A 19,645-nucleotide genomic window follows, 5' to 3' on the forward strand; every position below is an offset into this window, starting at 1 on the left:
CGCTTGCTAAAAGTGTCCGTCCTGGAGAAAAAAATAGATAGTTTTCTTAGGCTGTGTAATAAATAAACTGTACGAGGGAACTGGTACATCCTGAACGTCAGCTATGATCAAAGCGCTAAAATGCCATACAATTAATTTAGCAATGAGGTGCTGCCAGGCGATTTGCAAAAGAGACGCTCAGCCCTCGTGGGAAGGGGCGAAGCAGCGCGGCCGACACGTCCCCTCCCCAGCCAGCATTGCTTGGGCAGGCTTTGAGAAACTCCTGCCCTGGTGCGGGGCCACGTGCCCGATGGCTGGCAGCGAAACCACGTGTGCAAGCAGGCATCGCACACCATGCAAATGGGCATTGCACACCATGCGAGCAGGCGTTGCACACCGTGCAAACTGCGTGCTGAGCTGGGGAACCAGAGCTATGTTTACGTGGGAAGGGGTCTGTAAATGCTACGGGCTGGTTTTCAGGGGAGTGCAGAATACGCAGCAAGGGCAGGCTGCGGCACACCATAAGCAAGGGCCCCCCCAGCAGGCACTGTGCAAATGCTTTAAAGCCTGGTGAAGGCTGGGGGGGTGCTGGGGAGCAGCGCGGAGGGGCAGGGGAAGCCGCCAAGCACCCTCGGCACGTTTCAGACACTGTCGGTTCAGGCTCTGTGCTCTGCTCTGCCGTCTTTTGTTGTTCCTGTGTTCTCCCCATGTCACAATTTGTATCCAATTAAAATGCATTAACTTTTAATCTGTGTAGCCAAGCAGGGGCATTAAAAAGAGCGGCAGTTCCAGCGAGCTGGTCCGTGCCGTCCCCTCGGCTGGCACACGCGAGGGGCTGACCTCGTGGTGCGGCCGTGGCCGCGGGTCGAGCCGCAGCGGGGACATTACCCGGGTCCCAGCAGCACGGCGCAGCGATGGTGGTGGCACGGGGCCACGCACTGCCATTTGCGCATGTCTCAGCCACTTCCCCGTGGCAGTAACCCTGCCTCCCCAAATCCTCAGGGTGCTAGGGACAGCTTGCGCCGCTGTAAACTCGCTGCTGTCCATAACCCATCGGGTGACACCGCTCCTGACCTTGCTCCCGTTGTAAGCTGAGATTTTAATGGAGCGTAAAATTAGCCTCCCCACCCCCCGAGCCTCGCATTTTGTTTTGCTGCTGCTTCTGAGGCTTCCAGACAAATGAAATCACGGAAGCGGGACTGCACTGCCTGGGCACAGCCTGCCTGGAGCGGGCCCTGCCCACGCCGTGCTCAGGCTGTGCCGGTGCTGGTAACGGCAGGGGATGGGGCCGGGGACAACCCCTACACCCTGCCTCAGTTTCCTGCCTGGTACCAGGGGTGATGGACTCGCTCTGTGCCCCTCTCCTGCTTGCACTTTGGGGAGTAATTAGTGTGGGCATGCTGGCAGTCGGTGGTCCTAATTACGCCTTATTTCCCACTAGAAGGGTGGGCCGGAGGGGCTGGAGGGCAGTCGGCACCACTGCCCATCCCTAGCTGGAGGGCAGCACCGGCAGAGACAGCCCCCACATCCCTGGTGCTGCCTGTGCCTCGCCTGGCACTGATGGACTCCTGCATCACTTTTCGGTTCTTTACACGTCCAAGTACCGCGAGCTTCAGCGGCTCCGAGGCTAATTACATCGGGCAGGTGCTGAAGTAACACGGTGCAACTTCCTCGGCTGCCTCACAGTGCCGGGGATAATTGGTTAATGTTTAAATGATTTTGATTTAATTCCCAGCCCCTGCAGTGGAGATGAGCAGGGGAGGCCGTGCAGGGCGGGAGGCGTGGGGCAGGGCTCTCCTGCCCGGAGTGGGGCAGCAGGGAGCCGCGGGGCTCCCGGGGGAGCGTGGGGCAAGATCTGCCCAGGACTCAGCACAGAGGGGGCTGAGCACCCGGGGTGGGTGCTGCCTGTTACCTCTGTGTGTCTTGTTAAAGGCATCCCTGGGAGGGAAGAAAAGCCCTGCAAGGCGCTGGCCCCGCAGGAATGTCACAGGAGAGCCTGGTGCTGGTGCAAGCAGCTGCAGCATCGCAGCCCTGTGCGGAGGCAGGCTGGGAACGACCCTGGGCTGCTCCTCGGCTGCACTGGGAGCAGTGCACGAGGCCCCTCTGCTTCCCTGAGGGCAGATCCTGAACCCTCCGGAGTACGGGTGAGATCTGCCTCTGGTGACGAGCGGGCACAAAGCCTGGCTGTCCCGTGGGGCGTCAGCGCAGTGCTGGGGCTGCCAGGGCCGTTGCAGGCAGCGTCCCCAGCACCGCCAGCATCCCTGCGCTGCACTGGTGCTCACAGCATCCTGCAGGGCCCAGCCGAGCTCCATCCCTGCCCAGGCCAGGGCCCTGCAGCAGCTCGAGTGGCAGAGCCGCCAGCTCCAAGAATATTTTGTGAAATTGTATTTATTTATTTATTTATTTAAATCTTGAATTTTCTTGGCAGGAAATAGAATTTCCCTAAAGAGATTTTCTAGTGGGTGAGCAAGCCTGCCAGTCTGAGTTAAGGATCCCTCCTGGCTTCCCAGCAGACTTTTTAGGAGCTGACACAGGTTCCGTCTCCGATCAGAGCAGGAACTTGTCCTCCGCAGCCCCGGCAGGAAGCGGCGCATATGGAGCCTTTCGCAGCGGCTGACGGTCCCTGGCGCGCGGCCACCGCCTTCGTCTGGAGCTGCCAGCTGCTCCGGAAAGGAAGGGGTCCCCTGGGGGTGCCCGTGACCTGGCACTGCCACCTCGCTCTCCGTGACGTCCCCACGCCCCGGCCTGGCTGAGCGGGGCTGAGCGGGTGGCAGAGCGGTGCCTGCGCCCCGTGGCACCCGCGAAGGGGCTGGGGACACCGCGGCTCCAGGGGAATGCTGCGCCTTCCTCCGCTCCTCTGGGCTCCGTCTGCCCAATGTCCCCCCTCCCCAAGGGCAGAGCTGGTTGAGGGAGGCAAGGAGGTGGTGGCAGAGCCGAGCTGCCTGGGTGCCCTCAGCTGCTGTGCTCTGGTGGCACCCCTCAGTGTCCGCTTCCTGATGTGCTGGAGCGGCTTGGAGCTAGGCAGCCTGTTTGATGCCAGTCGTACCGGAGGAAGCTAGCTGGGGAACAGGTTTGTCTTTGATTTCAGAACAAAATGTGTTAGAAACCCTGGAAACGGCTGAGCGGTGATTCAGACCAGGCTCAGGAAGCAAAACTGCCCCAGCGAGAGCTGGAGGGAAGTCATTAGCGCGGCGCGTAGCCACTTAGCTGCTCTTGGATCCCAAACTCCAAATAACTCATCCCCGGCGATGGATAATTCACCCCACTTGTTAGTGAGCACATCTGAGCCAGGTGTGATGCGTGCGCACGGCGTGCCAGGCAAGCCACGCTCCCAGCACAAAACCTGGAGGCGAGGAACTCGTGTGCGGCTGTCGGGTCCGGGGCTGCCCTCCTCTGCCGGGGCAAGTATTCTGCCTGCACCAGAGGCTCTCCGCTGCAAAATAGGGCAAAGGCAGCTCCTGGGTTAGAAGCATGGCCCAGGCTGGACCCGGGCTGGCTCTGCCCCTGCTCAGCCTTGTCCTGCAGCACCAACTCCAGCAAAGGCAACGAGGTGACGCCGGGGCTGTTCCTGGCACCGTGTAGTGCTCAGGGGCAGGGAGGGAGCAGCGTGGCAGACTCGGTGCCGTTCCTCCCGGGGAAGCCTTGCTTCTGCCCGCAGATCAGAGGGGGCTGCACACGGGACGGCTCCACGCAGCTCCTGCCACGCGCCGCCAAAGCGCCCTGGCGCCGTGCTCGCGTGGCAGCCGCACATCTGCGCTGCGTGCAGCGGGGTGGGGAGACGGGCACGCTGGTGACAACAGCAACAAACCCTTCCAGTCACAACATCGCCGGGAGGGTGTGCAATTACAGGCTGAGGCTGCGGTGTGCGCTAAATATAGAGCCCTGGTCCTCGCACACTTAAGGAAACAAATGATCTGATGAGCATCTTTCTGCTGAAATATGAGCCCATTTATTAAGCTAAATGGACGTGAAATGCAAATGTGGGGTTACTTCTTCAGCTTTTTCCAAATAATAATTAAAGCCTTTTGGGACTGCTCATTAGGCATGTTTGCTGTGACTCCCCACCCGCTCTGGGTGCGGGACCCCGGGGAGGGTTCCTGGTGTGAGTGCAGGCAAGCCCCGGGCCTGACAGAAGAGCCCTGCTCTGGTGGCACTTGTGCTGCACAAGTGCACCCGACCTCAAAAAGCATATCAAGCAAGCACGACACGCGGGAGCTGTGTGCGCCTGGGGCTGGGACGTGGCCGTGCTCCCGGCCCCCCGGGACGGCCGCCTTCGCCCCCACAGCCTCACAGCTCTCTGCTCCCACCAGGTGAAGAGCGTGAACCTGTCGGACGGCGAGGTGCTCTCCATCCGCGGCGTGGACGACGACAGCCTGGTGGTGCTGGCCAACCAGACGCTGCTGGTGGAGGGCCAGGTGATCCGCAGCCCCACCAACACCATCTCCGTCTACTTCCGCACCTTCCAGGACGAGGCGGTGGGCACCTTCCAGCTCCACTACCAGGGTAGGTGCCCCCCGCCGGCTCCTCGGCCCCGCGGGGTGGGAACGTGCTGGGCTCTGACCCCGAGGCCGTGCACCAGCCAGGGCAGGAGCGAGCAGCAGCCTCCGTGGTGCCCTGGAGCAGAGGGTGTGACATGCACTGTGGTGGTTGTGCTCCTCGCCCCATTGCTGTCCCCATTCGGCAGCTCTTGCTGCACAGACTCTGACTAAATGTCTATTTTTTCCTTGAGAAGCCATAAAAAATGCATGTGTTCAAGCAAATTTATTCTAAAATAGAAACTGGGTCTGCCCAAAAGCAGTAACAGGTGCAAAAGCAGCGGCGGGGTGCAGCCGGCCCTGCAGCGGGTGCTGCCCGTGGCACCGTGGGCGCATCCAGCACGCCCTCGGTGCTCAGCCCCGGCCACGGGGTGCCTCGGAGCAGCCCAGCCTCGAGCCGTGCGGTGTCGTTCCAGTGTTCATGCTGAGCTGCAGCTTTCCACGGAGACCCGACTTCGGAGAGGTCACCGTCATGGACCTGCACTCGGGGGGGATCGCCCACTTTCACTGCCACCTGGGCTACGAGCTGCAGGGCCCCAAGGTGCTCACGTGCATCAACGCCTCTCGGCCTCACTGGAGCAGCCCAGAACCGATCTGCTCAGGTGCGAGCCTTGCTGGCTGGGGGGGTGTCGGCTCCCCGCTGAGCTCAGCGGGGCGTCTCCCCCCTCTGCGGTGCAGAAGCCCCCCCATAAATAAGCGCACGGCCCCGTGCCCCTGCCCTCACCTCGCCCGTGCTCTGCATTGGCAGCGCCCTGCGGCGGCACCGTGCACAACGCCACCATCGGCCGCGTCCTCTCGCCCAGCTACACGGGCAACCAGTCGAGCAGCATGTACTGCGTGTGGACCATCGGGGCCCCCCCGGGCCAGAAGCTGCACCTGCACTTCGAGAAGCTGCTGCTGACCGAGAAGGACAGGTGAGGTGCTGGGAGCCCGCGGCGGGGTCTGCGCCGAGCTTTGTTCCGCTCAGGGTGAGGAGCAGAGTGTTTTTTGGGGGCTGCCCAAGTATCACCAAAGCTTGGAAGCCCCGGCTGGGCTCAGCCCCACCTCCTGCCCTCCTGGTGCCAGGGCTGTGGGTGTCCCGGGGGCAGCGCCGGGAGGAGACCTGGTGAGGAAGGGGCAGAGGAAGGTCCCGGTGCAGGAGAGGAGGTCTCTGGCTGAGGCATTCAAGCACTCAGGAGGCAAGGTCTCTGAGCAAAAAGGGCTGCTTGCTGTCCTGAGGACGTGCTCCTGGTGCTGGGGGGTCATGCAGGTGCCCTGCCCTCGCCACGTGCAGGGTGCTGCAGCGTGCTGGGTCACGCTCGTCCTCTCCTCCCCCCGACCACCCCGTGCCCAGCACTGCTCTTCACCAGGGCACAAGAAGCTGCAGGTCCCGGGCCGTCAGCATCCGTAACAGAAAGCACACGCTTATGGCACTGATGCTTGTGTTTAAAGAGCGTTAGAATCTGGTCTGGCAACAGGCAGTAAAGCAGGTTTATGGCTTGTAGGAAAGCCAAAGGATAAAGCTCCTGTTTATGGCACAGTAAAAGAGACTTTTCTGGTTGGTGAAGTTCCGTTTGCCTGATTTCTTTAAAATGCCGTGTTCTGGGCGCACCGGGGAGCAGGCGCTGGTGCGAGGAGGAAGGGCTGGGTCCCCTGCAGCCCCGTGTGTCCCCATCCCCAGCAGGCACCGCGTCCCCCAGTGCCTCCCTCCCTGGGAGCGGGTCCCAGGGGCCGGGAGCCAGGTCCGGGGCTGGCCAGGGAAGTGGTGCTGTCCCCGCAGGGACCTGGCAGAGCTCCCCCTGTAACGCACCGTGTGCCCCGGTGCAGGATGGTGGTGTACAGCGGGGACTCCAACCGCTCCGCCGTGCTCTACGACTCCCTGCGAGCCGACAGCGTGCCCTTCGAAGGGGTGATCAGCGACGGCTCCTCCATCCGGATCGACTTCCTCGCCGAGGAGCCCGCCGCCGCCACCGCCTTCAACATCCGCTTCGAAGGTGACCCCCCCGTCGCGGCAGACCCGAGGGCAGCGGGCGGTGGGGGCTGCAGGAGGGGTCCCAGCCCCCATGCTCCGTGCGCTGCCGTCCCCGTGGTGCTGGGCACGCAGGGCTCTCCAAACCTCCTGGGGCTGCGGCAGCTTTGGGGAATGTGTTTCCCTAGCAAGAAACAGGAATAGTGAAATCCCGTTTGCTCCAACAGAGGGCCGTGTTGGTAAGCGTAGTGCCTGTGGGAGGTGTCTGTGTGCCTGGCACAGGGCTCCTCCGAACCCGACCCGAAAATGCCAGCAGGCTGTGGGAGGTGCGCAGCCCCCACGGCCAAAGGCCCCGTCTGCCCCCGTCCCTCGGTGCCACGCAGGGCCGGGCTTGTCCTGACCCCTGCCCTGTGCACGTCGCCTGCCCTCCCTTGGTCACCGCATCCATCACGCTGGGTGTCAAAAGCTGTTGTGATGGTTCCTGCAAAATTCTTTCCTCGTGCTGGTTGAGTTGCCTGCCTGTTATTTAAGTCCCACATTTCTGAAGTGTAATAATCTGTGCCCAGAGTCAACAGCTATATTTTTACACTTCCAAAACCTTCTGGCAAACCATCAAACCATGCTGGCCCCCTCGTGCCTGCCACCCACAGCACTCTCGGCTTCAGGGGGGTAGGACCCAGCGCCCTCACTCCTTCCCAAAGGAAGAAGCGGGGTTTGGTTAAGCCTGCGTGGCTCAGGACAGATAAGCGATTGTTAATCCTAAAGTACAACTTGGAAGAGGCATTCGTGTGGCAGCGTGGCTGTGCATGGTGGGGACAGAGGGACAGGTTTCTGGCAGAGCCCTGGGGCTCCTCCACCACCCCCGAAGCTGGGAGCAGGGAGGGTCGAGGAGCTGGGAGGCAGCGCCGTCCCCAGCCAGCTCCGTGCCCGCACCACTACCGGGGGTTTCTCTCACAGCCTTCGAGCGGGGCCACTGCTACGAGCCCTACATTCAGAACGGGAACTTCACCACCTCCGACCCCACCTACAACCTGGGCACCACCGTGGAGTTCACGTGCGACCCCGGGCACTCCCTGGAGCAGGGCCCCGCCGTCATCGAGTGTGTCAACATGCGGGACCCCTACTGGAACGACACGGAGCCGCTGTGCCGCGGTGAGTGCCCTGCCACGGGGCGACGCCGGGCCCTGCACCGATGGCACGGGCACCGTCTGACCCTGCCTGCCTCTCCTGCAGCCATGTGCGGGGGGGAGCTGACGGCCGTGGCCGGGGTGATCCTGTCCCCCAACTGGCCGGAGCCCTACGCAGAGGGAGAGGACTGCATCTGGAGGGTGCACGTGGGCGAGGAGAAGCGGCTGTTCCTGGACATCCAGCTGTGAGTAGTTCCTGGGCACCGCTGCATGGCCCTGCCCTGCCACTGCCCGGCCCAGCCCGCTCCGCTGCAGCATCCCCCTGCCCAGGGGCCAGCTCTGCTTCTGTTCTCCCCCCTCGGTGCTTCTCTAATCCCCTGCAGTGTGCTCAGCACCCAGAGGGAGGCACCAAGTGCTGCTCCAGAAAGTCAAAGTGCTGTTGCAGCTTCCATTGCCTTGCAGCTTCCATTACCTTGCAGCACCCATCGCGTTGCAGCACCCATCGCCTTGCAGCACCCATCACATTGCAGCACCCATCGCCTTGCAGCATCCATCACATTGCAGTATCCATTGCCTCGCAGCACCCATCGCCTCGCAGCATCCATCCATAGTTAATTGCTCCTGAGATGGCTCCTGGGCCTCTCCCCAGCAAAGCCGGCGGGAGCAGCGCCACAGCAGGACGCAGCCACGCGCGGCTCAGAGCAAAGCACAGCCTCATCGTGAGCTGGTTCATCCGGGGCTGGAAAAGCCTAGGGAGATCCACGAGGAGGAAACCTCAGCTGGGTGCCTGGGCTGATGTGATGCAGGCGGCGCGGGGAGGCAAACGGGGGGGTGAGGAGGCAGGCGAGGCTCTGCCCGGCTCCTCTGTGCTGCCTTCTTGCTCCTGTGAGACCTGCATCGCTTCACCAAACGCACCAGTTCCCCTCTGACTACCTGCCCACCCGTGCTGCTCAGGAGCTCCTCGTGTTGGGGCAGCCCCTGGCCACCTCTGCCCGGGCGGGGGCAGGCACCGCGTCCTCACCGCACCTCTGGGTGCTCGGAGGGCAGTGGGTTTTGGCAGCGGGGGGGAGCCTTTGGCGTGATAAGGCTGCCATGCAAAGGGAATCTCCTCCAGTGCTATTCTGGGTTTTCAAGAGGGAGGGCGTTTTTTCAAGTATGGGCTTAGAGTCGTAAAGGTTTTAAGGCTTTCTGTAAAAATCACAAGTCAGAGCTCCCAGCGCAGCTCTTCCGGATTTGTGGGCGCTTGGGCTGAGCAGAACTGGAGGCCAGGCGATTTGAAGTCATCAAACATAAATGTCACCGAGAAAATCATGTTTGACAGAAAGCAGAGATTTACTACAAATGTCAGCTTGCCATGGGGATTAACTGGGCGCCTTCCAAGAACATTCTTAATAAAATGTTTGGGGATCAGCTCAGGCGTCTCCAAACAAGGCCGAATTAGACGGACGGATGTGCAGGGCAGGGGTCCTGCGGTGACCGAACATGTCCCGGGCCCATGGGTACCGAGCGGATGCAGGTGGCCGGATCCTGCCGGGAGCCTGGCTGCAGCACCCCAGCACCATCCTGCACGGGGCTGGGCAAAGGCAGCACCAGCTCTGGCCCCAGGGTGCTACGAGGATGCTTGCTTGGGCCATTGCACAGGACATCCATGGGCAGGAGCCTGGGCTTAGCAGGGGAGGTTGCTTCAGCCTCAAACCTGGCGGAGACGTCTCCTGCGGGGCCGGAGCACCCTGGTGCTGTGCCCTGCCCACGGGGAAGGGGAGGACGTGGTGTCCCAGCCTCTGTCCCTCCGTGAGCTGGGCGCTGGGTGCGCTCCCGGTGCTGGTGAGCCCTGCTGGCCGGCAGGACGGGGCAGGACGGCAAGGAGCAGGGGACTCGTGTGCCCTTTGCTGGGGAGAGAGGCGAGAGCCCTTCTGTCCCAGCCAGTGCCTTTTGTCCCCAGTGCCCCTTGTCCCCTCCTGCTTGGGGGGCAGCTGGGGACAGCCCCATCCCTGCTGCAAGGGGGGTGGACAGGGGATGCGGCCGGCGCTGCGCTGCTGGCTCAGGAGCAGGGCTTGCTGCCTGCATGTCCTCCCTCCCTGCCCTCGCTCTGTGCCCTCCCTGCCTTCTCTCCCTGCCTTCTCTCCCTCCCTGTCCTCCCCCCGTGCCCTCCCCGCCACCCCCAGCCCCGCCGCTCCATGGGCGGCCCCGCACCGCTCCCTGCTGCGGCTGGGGCACGGCGGGGGTCCCCCCAGCCCCACGGAGCCGGTGCCCCTCCCCTGGGGATGCTGGCCCAGGGATGCTGAGATGCTGGATGCTCGGACCCTCCTCAGCACCAGCAGCAGGGAGCTGGGGCCGGGGCTGGCGGCGGGGCTGCCGCTGGAGGAGCAGGGGTGCTGACCCCCTGGGGACAGGCAGCCCTAGGGCCGAGCCCTAGGAAGGGGTGTGGGTGGCGCTGGGGCAGCAGGTCACCTCGCTGCCCCTCGGTCCCGCAGCACTGCGTGCGGCTGACCGCCTGCCCAAGCTGACCGAGCTCTGCTTTCCAGCCTGAACCTCACCAACAGCGACATCCTCACCATTTACGACGGGGACGAGCTCACCGCCCGCATCCTGGGGCAGTACGTCGGCAGCAGCGGCCCCCAGAAGCTCTACTCGTCCAGCCCCGACCTCACCATCCAGTTCCACTCGGACCCCGCTGGGCTCATCTTCGGGAAGGGGCAAGGATTCATCATGAACTACATAGGTAGGGGGTGAGGGGGGCGGTGGGCACAGGGCACCACAACGTGCAGCTGCTCCAGGCTGGTTCTGCAAGAGGGCAGTGGCATTTTGGGCCCAGTGCAACTGCAGAGCAGAACAGGGAGAGAAAAACTGCAGGGAATCGGGGTGCAGGACTCCTGCACACACACACACTCTGTCGGGCACAGAGCCGATGGCACCGAGGCACTGCAGTGAAGCACAGTCCAGGGGAGGTCACTAAAGCCGGTCCCCATGTGGGCTCCAGACGTCCCCACCTCCTTGCTCTGGCCACGGCTTGCACGACACCTGGAGACGTCTGTTCACATCGTCCTTTGGCACAGCCACATCTGCCAGAGCGGGTGCCCAAGGAAGGGACAAGGACTGGAAGGGCTCTCCTGCCCCGGCTGCCTGCAGTCTCGCTGCCTGCCTCCCTGCCCGCCTGTCTTCCCCCGGCAGGCTTCTTCCAAGCACGTTCCCTTTCTGCTGCCGACAGCCCCAGTTAGAGCAAGCAGAGCGAGCTGCAGTGCACATCACCTGCACGGCCCCGGGTCCCTGCTGCAGCGCTCGGCCAGGCTCTGCCTGCAGGAGACCCTCGCCGGAGCAGCCCAGCTCACCAGCAGGAGCTGCACCGCTGGTTTCATGCACCTGCAGTCAGAACAGAGCCTGGCGTTCCCAGGTTGCTCTTTTCATACAGACCCCAGGGAAGGCACCGCCTTCATCAGCACAGCCCTGGCCTGACTTGAGGGTCAGAGGCCGGGGAGACTCAAAGACCCCCCCCGGCTGCCCCTTCCCCCTGCCCAGAGGATACCCCGCGCAGCCTGGGCTGCCGGCTGGGCTGCTTGCAGTGCACGGGGCCGCAGAGCTGTAGGGAGGGATGCGCGGCAGCGAGGAGCCGCGTGTCCCTGGGCAGCAGCTCCGGGGGTGGCAGCCAGCACCTCCGTCTGCCTGCAGAGGTGTCCCGCAACGACTCCTGCTCCGACCTGCCCGAGATCCAGAACGGCTGGAAGACCACGTCGCACACGGAGCTGGTGCGAGGGGCCAAGATCACCTACCAGTGTGACCCGGGGTACGACATCGTGGGGAGCGACACCCTCACCTGCCAGTGGGACCTCAGCTGGAGCAGCGACCCCCCCTTCTGCGAAAAGAGTAAGTGCCCCTTGCACTGCCCTGCCCTGCTCCGCCGGCCCTGAGCAATGTGCTGGCTGTCCCGACCATGCCCACAGGACCCCCACCGCATTCCCAGGACCCTCACCACGTCCCCAGGACCCACACCACGTCCCCAGGACCCACACCACGTCCCCAGGACCAACACCACATCCCCTTCACAGTGGCTGCCGGGTCGCAGCCCCGAGCTCATGACCCAGACGGCCTCTTTTCCCCAGTTATGTACTGCACGGACCCGGGGGAGGTGGAGCACTCGACCCGCCTCATCTCCGACCCGGTGCTGCTGGTGGGGACCACCATCCAGTACACCTGCAACCCCGGCTTCGTGCTGGAGGGCAGCTCGCTGCTGACCTGCTACAGCCGCGAGACGGGGACGCCCATCTGGACCTCGCGGCTCCCGCACTGTGTCTGTAAGTCCGCTGCGGTGGGGCAGCTTCTCCTCCTGCCCTGCCACTCCTCCACTCCTGGGGGCCCTGGGACCTTCCCTGCACCAAGACCGTGCCCAGCCACCTGCAGTGGTGCAGGGTTTCACCTTGCCGGCAGGCTGGGTGCGATCTCAGGAGCTGCCTCCCCAGCCCTTGGGCTCACCCGGGGTGTGTTGTTCCCTCCCAGCCGAGGAGTCGCTGGCGTGCGACAACCCGGGACTGCCAGAAAACGGCTACCAAATACTCTACAAACGCCTCTACCTGCCCGGCGAGTCCCTGACCTTCATGTGCTACGAGGGCTTCGAGCTCATGGGGGAGGTCACCATCAAGTGCATCCTGGGCCAGCCGTCGCACTGGAGCGGCCCCCTGCCCATCTGCAAAGGTAGCGGCACAGCGGGGGCGCGGGGGCAACCTGCGTCTGTGCCGGGCACCCTCGGCTGGCCCGGGGAGGGGGAGCCAAGCCTGTGGCCACCACATGGGGTGCGCTGGGCTGTCTGCTTGCTTTCCTTGTGCTGCTCTCCCCGGAGCCGTTTGCCCAGGCTGAGCAGCGGTGCTTCCCCCGGGTGTCCACATGGGCTGAGGCGGGAGAGGTCGGCCCTGGGAACTACCCTGGGCTCTGGTCTGAGCAGGCTCCGGTTGCAGTGTGCCTTCTGGACACGGAGGGCCCTCCTGTTGCCACTAAGCTGCAGGGATGGGTTGTTCTTAATTCCTGCTTAATTCCTAATTACATGGAAATGCTCTCGAGCAGTGGCACTCCGGAGGGTAGAGCAGCCCAGGCAGAGCCATCCTGCTGCTGTCTTTTTGCACAGCCTGCTCAGTCACCGCGCAGGCACTTACACAGACTGACTGCGTGTTAAAAGCTGAAAGCTTGCAGCAGTTTGGGACCCCACGGGGTATGGGGAGCTCAGGCCCGTGCTTTTCCAGCTCTAACTTCCACGGCAGCCACAGGCTGGGGCAGTGAATCCTCAGCAGGCAGAACACCGAAAGCAGCCAGCAGGCAGTGCAAGCCCAGTTCCCTACCAGTAACTCCCCGTTTCTCTTCCAGTGAACCAGGACAGCTTTGAGCACGCTCTGGAAGGTGAGTGACACCTGCTGGATGAGTCCCTTGCACAGCTCAGTGTGCAGAGCTCTCCCTGCAGGGAGCTGAGCCCCCCCCCCCCCCAACCTCCTGGCACCCCCAGGTGCTCCCCAGCCTAAAACCCCACGGCACCCCAGCAGAGGTGCTTGGGCTGAAACCGGTGCAGTAAGTGCTGCATGCACATGGGGGGCACCGAAGGACCTGAGCAGTGCGCCCCGGTGTGTGTCCTCAGCCCTGTTTGGTGAGGGGGGGCTGTCTGGCACCTTGAGCTCCTGGGAGGACTGGTGCAACCCTGCAGAACATTTATATTTATATTTATATTTATATTTATATTTATGTCTATGTCTATGTCTATGTCTATGTCTATATCTGTCTATATCTATATCTATATATCTATACCTATATCTATATCTATATATCTATATCTATATATCTGTATCTATATATCTATATCTACATCTATATTTATATCCATATTTATATTTATATTTATAAGGTGCCTATCAGCATATTGATAAACATTATTTGGAACCCCTCTGATGGCGGGGTAAGAACGGGAGGTGGCCTGTTAGTACCCCAGCACTTCTGTTCCCACCAATTAAAAACAAACAAACAAAAAAAGCCCCGAGACTGCCTGGGGAGGAGGAGTGGGCTCCTGCGGGTGCCTCTGGCCCAGGCAGACATCACCTGGGCGAGGAGCGAGGGCAGGAGCGGAGGTGGGGGGGGGCACCGGGTGCTGGGCAAAAACCCGCGTGAGAGATCTCGTCCTTTTAGTAGCAGAAGCTGCTGCGGAGACATCGCTCGAGGGGGGAAACATGGCCTTAGCCATCTTCATCCCGGTGCTGATCATCTCCCTGCTGCTGGGGGGAGCGTACATCTACGTCACCAGGTAGGGCCCTGCAGGGCCCCCCGAGGACCACCCAGGGCTGTCGAGCATCACCTGGGGTCCCGCGGGAGGACGGGGTGGGTGCGTGCTGGGGTTTGCCCAGCGCCGTGCAGCCGGGTGACTCTGGCATCGCCCCGCAGGTGCCGGTACTACTCCAGCCTCCGCCTGCCCCTCATGTACTCGCACCCCTACAGCCAGATCACGGTAGAAACGGAGTTCGACAACCCGATCTATGAGACAGGGGTGAGTGCTGCTGGGCCCCTCGCTCCCTGGGGGCTGCTCCGTTGGCTGGGAGCAAAGGGTTTCAAAGGGTTTGCCGCGCGTGCAGCATCAGGACTTCAGGGAGCGAGTGGACAAACCGTGAGCGGTCCCGGAGGCTTACAAAAACCCTGGGCTGGGCAGGGAGGGGACCACTCTGGGGAGCAAAGGGACCCCTGGAGCGCCTCTTGCCCCCTGGGGATGAGGTGGTTATCCCAAAATGCGGCTGCTGCCCTAAAACGGCTTTTCCTTCTTTTCAGGAAACCAGAGAATACGAAGTTTCGATATAAAGACAGCGCTACGAGAGTCTCCAGCTGCGAACTTAATGTGCTCTCATAGAACTTCCTCAGTAACTAATCCAGAGACTACGTGGAGTTTGGTTGGACCCCTGGACCTGCTGTTGTCTTTCCTTTTGCCTCTTTATTGAAGATTTTACTGTTTTCTTCACTGTATTTATTCTATTTAAACTGCGATAGGTGTGCTGCAGAGCCCCGGGGTCTGCCTGGACCCCGGTGCAGGCAGCAGCGGCAGAGGGGGCCGAGCCCCGTGCGCCGCACCCCCCCGCACCGGCCATGCACGCACAGAGGGGTTTTGCAGTACTTTTGTTGTTAAAAATTAAAAACGTCTCCATTGCAAGAGCCTGCAATTGATTGCTCAGAGCCGTCTTAGGCGCAGGGTTTGCCGCAGGGTCCCGCCGGCCCCGTCCCATGCCCCCTGTGGCAGTGGGCACCGGGCGAGGGGACCGTCCCCGTGCCGGGGAGCGGGACACGTCTCAGGAAAGCATCCAGGTGTGGAGCCCCGCTCACAACACCTGGGGAGCAGGGCACAGCCCGGCACCTGCGGGGGACATGCCGCTTCCATCTGCCCGTTCGCTTTGGATGACGGAGAGGACACGAGCAGGACTCACAGCTCTGCAGAGAAGCACCAGCCCGCAGCCTCTCCACCGCCCGGCCCAGCTCCTCCGGGAGCTGCAGGAGCGCTCCCCGGGCACCAGAGCTCCTCTGCTCCCTGCTTCTCGTCAGAAACACTGCGTGGCCATCACCAGGAAAGCCCAAGCCCGGCTGCAGGCTGCAGTTGGCCCTTCGCCCCGCGGCAGTATCTCAGGGTAAGCACGACGGACCGGGCTCCCCACCGCCGCCCCCACGAGGGGCAGAGGGGCCGCTGCCTGCCCCGGGGTGCGGGCACGGCGCTGGGCAGCGATGGGGCAGCAGCTGAGCCTCCGTGCCTCCACGCCCCTCCCGGAGCTCTGCCACGATGCCCTCGAGGTTCGCACTTGGCTCCCGGGCTGGCAGGGGCGCAGAGCCCGGGCGAGGGAAAGAGGCAGGGGGTGGAGGTGGAGGTCCGCTGGAGGAAGAAAGCAGGCAGCAGGGCTGGGCTCCGGCACGGGAAACCAACCCGGGGGCAGAGGGGGCAGAATCAGCCCCCCGGCACCACTCTGACCGTGGATGAACCCTGCAACAGCCGCTCTTGGGGCCTCAGCATCCCCGCGCTCCGTCACTGCAGACACGGGGGCGTTTGCCCCAGCCAGAGCTGGGTGTCCCCGGCACATCCTGGGCTGCCGGTGTCTTTTTTTTGTCCTTGTAGAACAGCAACTGTGACCGCGACAGTGTTCGGGAGTCTGTTTTAGGCTAGGGATGGTTAGTGCATCTCTGCAGTGTACAGCCGAGACTTAGTTTTTTTCCTTTAAAAACGATGAATGTGTGTTTGTAATTTGTAAAGGTTAAAAAAAAAAAAGAAAAACAACAAAAAAAAATGTGCCAAAAATGTACTAAGCATTTCATTTCCCTTCATACATGTCTGTTTTTATAAGAACAATGTGAAAATTGCTGGGATTAAATATTTTTGAACATGATAAAGTACTTCCGTGGGAAGCTGTAGTGTTCGGTATAACCTTAATACAACTAGTTCTGTATTTTTAAACATCTGAAGTCCGTTTGCGGGGCTCTGAGCCACAGGCGAGCCAGCAGCATGGCCTTGCTGCACCAGTGCTGCGGTGGCACGGGCAAGGGCTGGAGCTGGGCACCTCGTGCACCTCGCTGCGGGGCAACGACACCTCTGGGCACAGATCCCTGGGGCCGGATCCTGCCCTGGTGCAGCCCCGCAGTGTCCCCAGCTGCTCGTCCCCATGGCACCGAGCTCTGGTGGCCTCTGTTCACCTGGTGCCTTCCCGCCTAGGTGTGCTGGGACCCACCCGGGACCCCCCTGGGACCCCCCAGGACCCCCTGGGACCCCCCTAGGACCTCCCCGGGACCCTCCTGAGACCCCCCCGGGACCCCCCGGGCGGTCCCCGCGGAGGTGCAGAGGGGCTGGGGGAGCCCGGCTAGCACAGCCCCGCCGGGCGGGGGGGCCGGGGGCCTGATCCTGCCCGTGCCCTGCTCCCCCCCAAGGCCGGCAGCCCCCCCTCGGCGCCGATCCGCACCGGATGCCTGCGGGCGGGGCTGCGGGGGGCCGCCCACGAGGCCCCCCCCGATGGCCCCGCTGGGGTGGGGGGCACCCAGCGGGGGCCGCCTCCCCCCCCCACCTCCCCCCGCCCGGCTCCGCAGCGGCGGGTCCCGCGGTGCTGCAATGCGGAGCGGGCGGGCACGGCTCGGCGCGGGGCTGGGGAGGCGCGGGCGGCGCGGGGGGGCGGCGGCGGTGCCCCCGCTGCGCCCTGGGGGTGCCCGGCAGGGCCCCGGGATTCCCTGGCAGCGGGGGGCCGGGGATGCGCAGCCCCCAGGGTGCTCGGGGCCTCCGCAGAGCACCCACCGTGCGGCCGTGCACCTCCCCGCACAGCCCAACACGACGGTCCTGAGCTCCCCAGGCGTGCTTTTAAGAAAGGCTGTGGTGTGCCAGCGGCTAATTGCTTCATTTAGCAGCCGTCAGGCTAATGCACGGGAGGGTGAAGGAGCCAGAGCGCGATGCAGAGCAATCCCCAGGGAGGAAGCTCGCGTTATTTTTGGACAGAGATTGCAAGAGAATTAAAATGAAGGGGAAAAAAAAAAAAAAAAAGCCTCGGTGCTGCCGTTTCTCCTCGGTGACGTCAAGCAGGAGCCAATCTCTGGCCTCTCGCTCTGTGCAGATGAAGCTTTGTCTGGCGCAGCTCGCAGCCTCCAGCCGCCTCTCCCCTGCGACGGGCGCGAGTGGGGGCGCGCAGCGCTCGCTGCCCGGCAGTCACGTAGCCGAGGGACCCGCCGTGCCCACGGCACCCGCACGGCATCGCTGCCCGCCCCGTGGCCTGCTCCGGCACGGAACGGCTGGCCGGCGCTCACGGAGCAGGCTTGCACGCGGCCATTTGCCGGCTGCCTTCCTGCGCCTGCCCAGACCACGGGGCTACACCTCAGCAGAAGCCAAATGTGGCCGGGGGGGCGCGGGGGCAGCACGCCGAGACTGGCCGAGCACGGAGGGTTACGGCAGAAGCCGGGGCCTCGGCCCCCTCCTCTGCCCAGGCACCCGTCACCGGCTGGGGCTGGTGTTAGCCCCTTCCAGGGCAGAGCCAGAAAACAGCATCTGGCTGGGTACGGCTGAAGAGCAAAGACCACGAGGGCTCAGAGCTGGGGGAGAGCTCAGAGCTCAGAGGCGGGGGGGGCTGCAAGCAAAGCCACGCTCAGGGGATGCTGCGCACTGCCCCCCTGCAGAAGACGGGCTTCAGTACTGAATCCCTCGCAAGCTGGTCTGGAGGGGGGGTCAGGGGGCAGGAGCCTGCAGACGTGTGGGTCTCCTTGGCTCGGGGAGCACAGGCGGGAGCCCTCCGGGAGCTCTGCCCCAGCCCCAGGCTGGATGCTCCAGGAGATCTTGGCCCCGGACACCGCAAGCGCTGCTGGCTGCAGCCGCGTCCTGGCAGCGGCACAGGGAGGGCACCGCGCGGTGTCTGCCCCGGGAGCAAACCTCGGGAACAGGGAGAGGGAATCACTGGAGCCAAGAGGCTGCACCGCAGACAGGGCTCCTGCCAGGACGTCTCTGGCAGGGCCGTGCCAGGCTCTTCCCGGGGCTGTTCCTGGCCTTTCGGGGCTGGGGCTGTGCCTGCAGCGTGGCCCCTGAGGATCCCGGCTGAGGGACCCCAGACCCAGACCCACACGTCTGGCTCACGGGGCTGACGTCTCCCCTGAGCTCCCCAGCAGCAGTGAATCACCAGGCCAGGGAGAGAGGAGAGGAGTTGATAGGGCGGGGGAGACAGCGGTGAAGCATAAAGTGGAGAGGAGGCTGACAGCAGCATTAACCCCTGGCTGCATCGCTGCCAGCCCCGTGGAGGAGCGCGGGACAGAGGCATCGGGTCCCTGCACCCTCAGCACGGGGCAGACACGTGTGGTGCAGGATGCGTTACAAGGAACCTCTGGGCTGCCTGTTATGGGCTTAGTGTTACTGGGGTGCGTGCATGCCAGGGAGTCGGGATGAGACTCCAGTCCTAACATCCCCTTCTCCCTGCTCTCCCCAGAGCTCTCCGAGCTGGGGAAAGGCTCCACAGCCGACTGGTTGCAGTGTGGGGAAGGGTTTGGCCGCACTGGATGGCGAAGGCAGCCAGGCGACATCCTAAAGGAAGAGGAGAGAGCACAGCAGCTGGTCCCGCAGAGAAGAGGCTGCAGCAGAGCTGAGGACCAGGGCCTGGAGAGGACCAGCGGGGGGCTCTGGCAGCAAAGAGCAGAAGAAAGTCATGGGAGCGATCCAGACCAACACCGAGAGCCAGCAGGCGCCGTGACTGCCGACAGAAGGAGGCTGTGCCTGCAGGGAGCAGGCAGGAGGTGCAGACCGAGGCTGAAAGGGGCCTGGGTAGGAGCTGGAGGGAATAAGCTCACCTTGCAGGGACAAACGGCAGGGGAGGGCCTGGGGATGGGGAAAGCGCTCGTGAGAGCACAGGAAAACAGCAGGAACACAGAGGAGGAATAACGTAGCGAGACAGAAAACGAGGTGCAGCTTGGGTCTCCAGCACGGCGAGGCACGAGGCTGCTCTGGAGCCAGCACCCCATGGCCGTGTGCCTGCTCCGAGCGGTGCCACGTGTCCGAGGCAGCTCCGCGTGGCAGCGGGCAGAGCAGCGCAGCCAGGAGAGCCGGGACTCCGCCTGGCATCAGCCCAGCCCGCAGCTTGCCTGCCCCGGGGGAACGCCAGAGCTGCGCGCCTGGGGCTCCGGTCCCTGCACTCCCGGCATTTGCTTGGGCGAATGGGAAGCGGGTTGGAGGGGAAAAGAGCAAGCAAGCAGGAAGCAGAAAGGCTCAAGACAAACCGTTTCTCCCCCAGCACTTAAGAGTCATTAAGGGACCCGCCAAATTGCCAGAAGTTTTATTTCCTCTTCAGCCAACCTGCAAAGTTGGTCTCTTCTTTTCCGCGAGGCTAAAGCCTGCAAGCATTCAAGACCAGTTTAGAAAGGGAGCTTTTGGAGAGAAGGCAGCGCTGACCTGCTGGGGCTGGCCGAACAAGCTGGAGACAAGGGTGTGCCCTGCGGGGACAGCTCCTGCACCCGCAGCCAGGCGCTGAAGCTGCCGTGGCCCAGGGGGCTCAGCCTGGCACTGGCCCGCAGCGGAGGCAGGAGGCACCTTGGGGCAGCAGGACAGGATTGGG

The 19,645-nt window shown here is 63.2% G+C and overlaps 1 protein-coding gene across 2 annotated transcripts in view; it reads left to right on the forward strand.

Moving 5' to 3' along the window:
• The window catches only part of SEZ6L (seizure related 6 homolog like), a 40,259-nt gene extending 24,335 nt beyond the window's left edge, over positions 1-15,924 (forward strand). Inside the window, exons 4-17 of one of the 2 annotated variants that reach the window (XM_040577184.1) lie at positions 4,290-4,482; positions 4,931-5,116; positions 5,263-5,428; positions 6,321-6,487; positions 7,420-7,614; positions 7,696-7,834; positions 10,115-10,311; positions 11,256-11,450; positions 11,687-11,878; positions 12,081-12,275; positions 12,939-12,971; positions 13,749-13,860; positions 13,998-14,100; positions 14,376-15,924. In XM_040577184.1, coding sequence (XP_040433118.1) covers positions 4,290-4,482; positions 4,931-5,116; positions 5,263-5,428; positions 6,321-6,487; positions 7,420-7,614; positions 7,696-7,834; positions 10,115-10,311; positions 11,256-11,450; positions 11,687-11,878; positions 12,081-12,275; positions 12,939-12,971; positions 13,749-13,860; positions 13,998-14,100; positions 14,376-14,405 — 2,103 coding nt within the window. In that variant the 3' untranslated portion in view covers positions 14,406-15,924. Of the gene's footprint in view, positions 1-4,289; positions 4,483-4,930; positions 5,117-5,262; positions 5,429-6,320; positions 6,488-7,419; positions 7,615-7,695; positions 7,835-10,114; positions 10,312-11,255; positions 11,451-11,686; positions 11,879-12,080; positions 12,276-12,938; positions 12,972-13,745; positions 13,861-13,997; positions 14,101-14,375 lie in introns of both variants that reach the window. The other variant, XM_040577183.1, reaches the window with a different exon arrangement.
• Positions 15,925-19,645: the final 3,721 nt, after the last annotated feature.

The sequence above is a fragment of the Cygnus olor genome, chromosome 17 (assembly GCF_009769625.2).
Source record: "Cygnus olor isolate bCygOlo1 chromosome 17, bCygOlo1.pri.v2, whole genome shotgun sequence".
In the NCBI taxonomy this organism is placed as follows: domain Eukaryota; kingdom Metazoa; phylum Chordata; class Aves; order Anseriformes; family Anatidae; genus Cygnus; species Cygnus olor.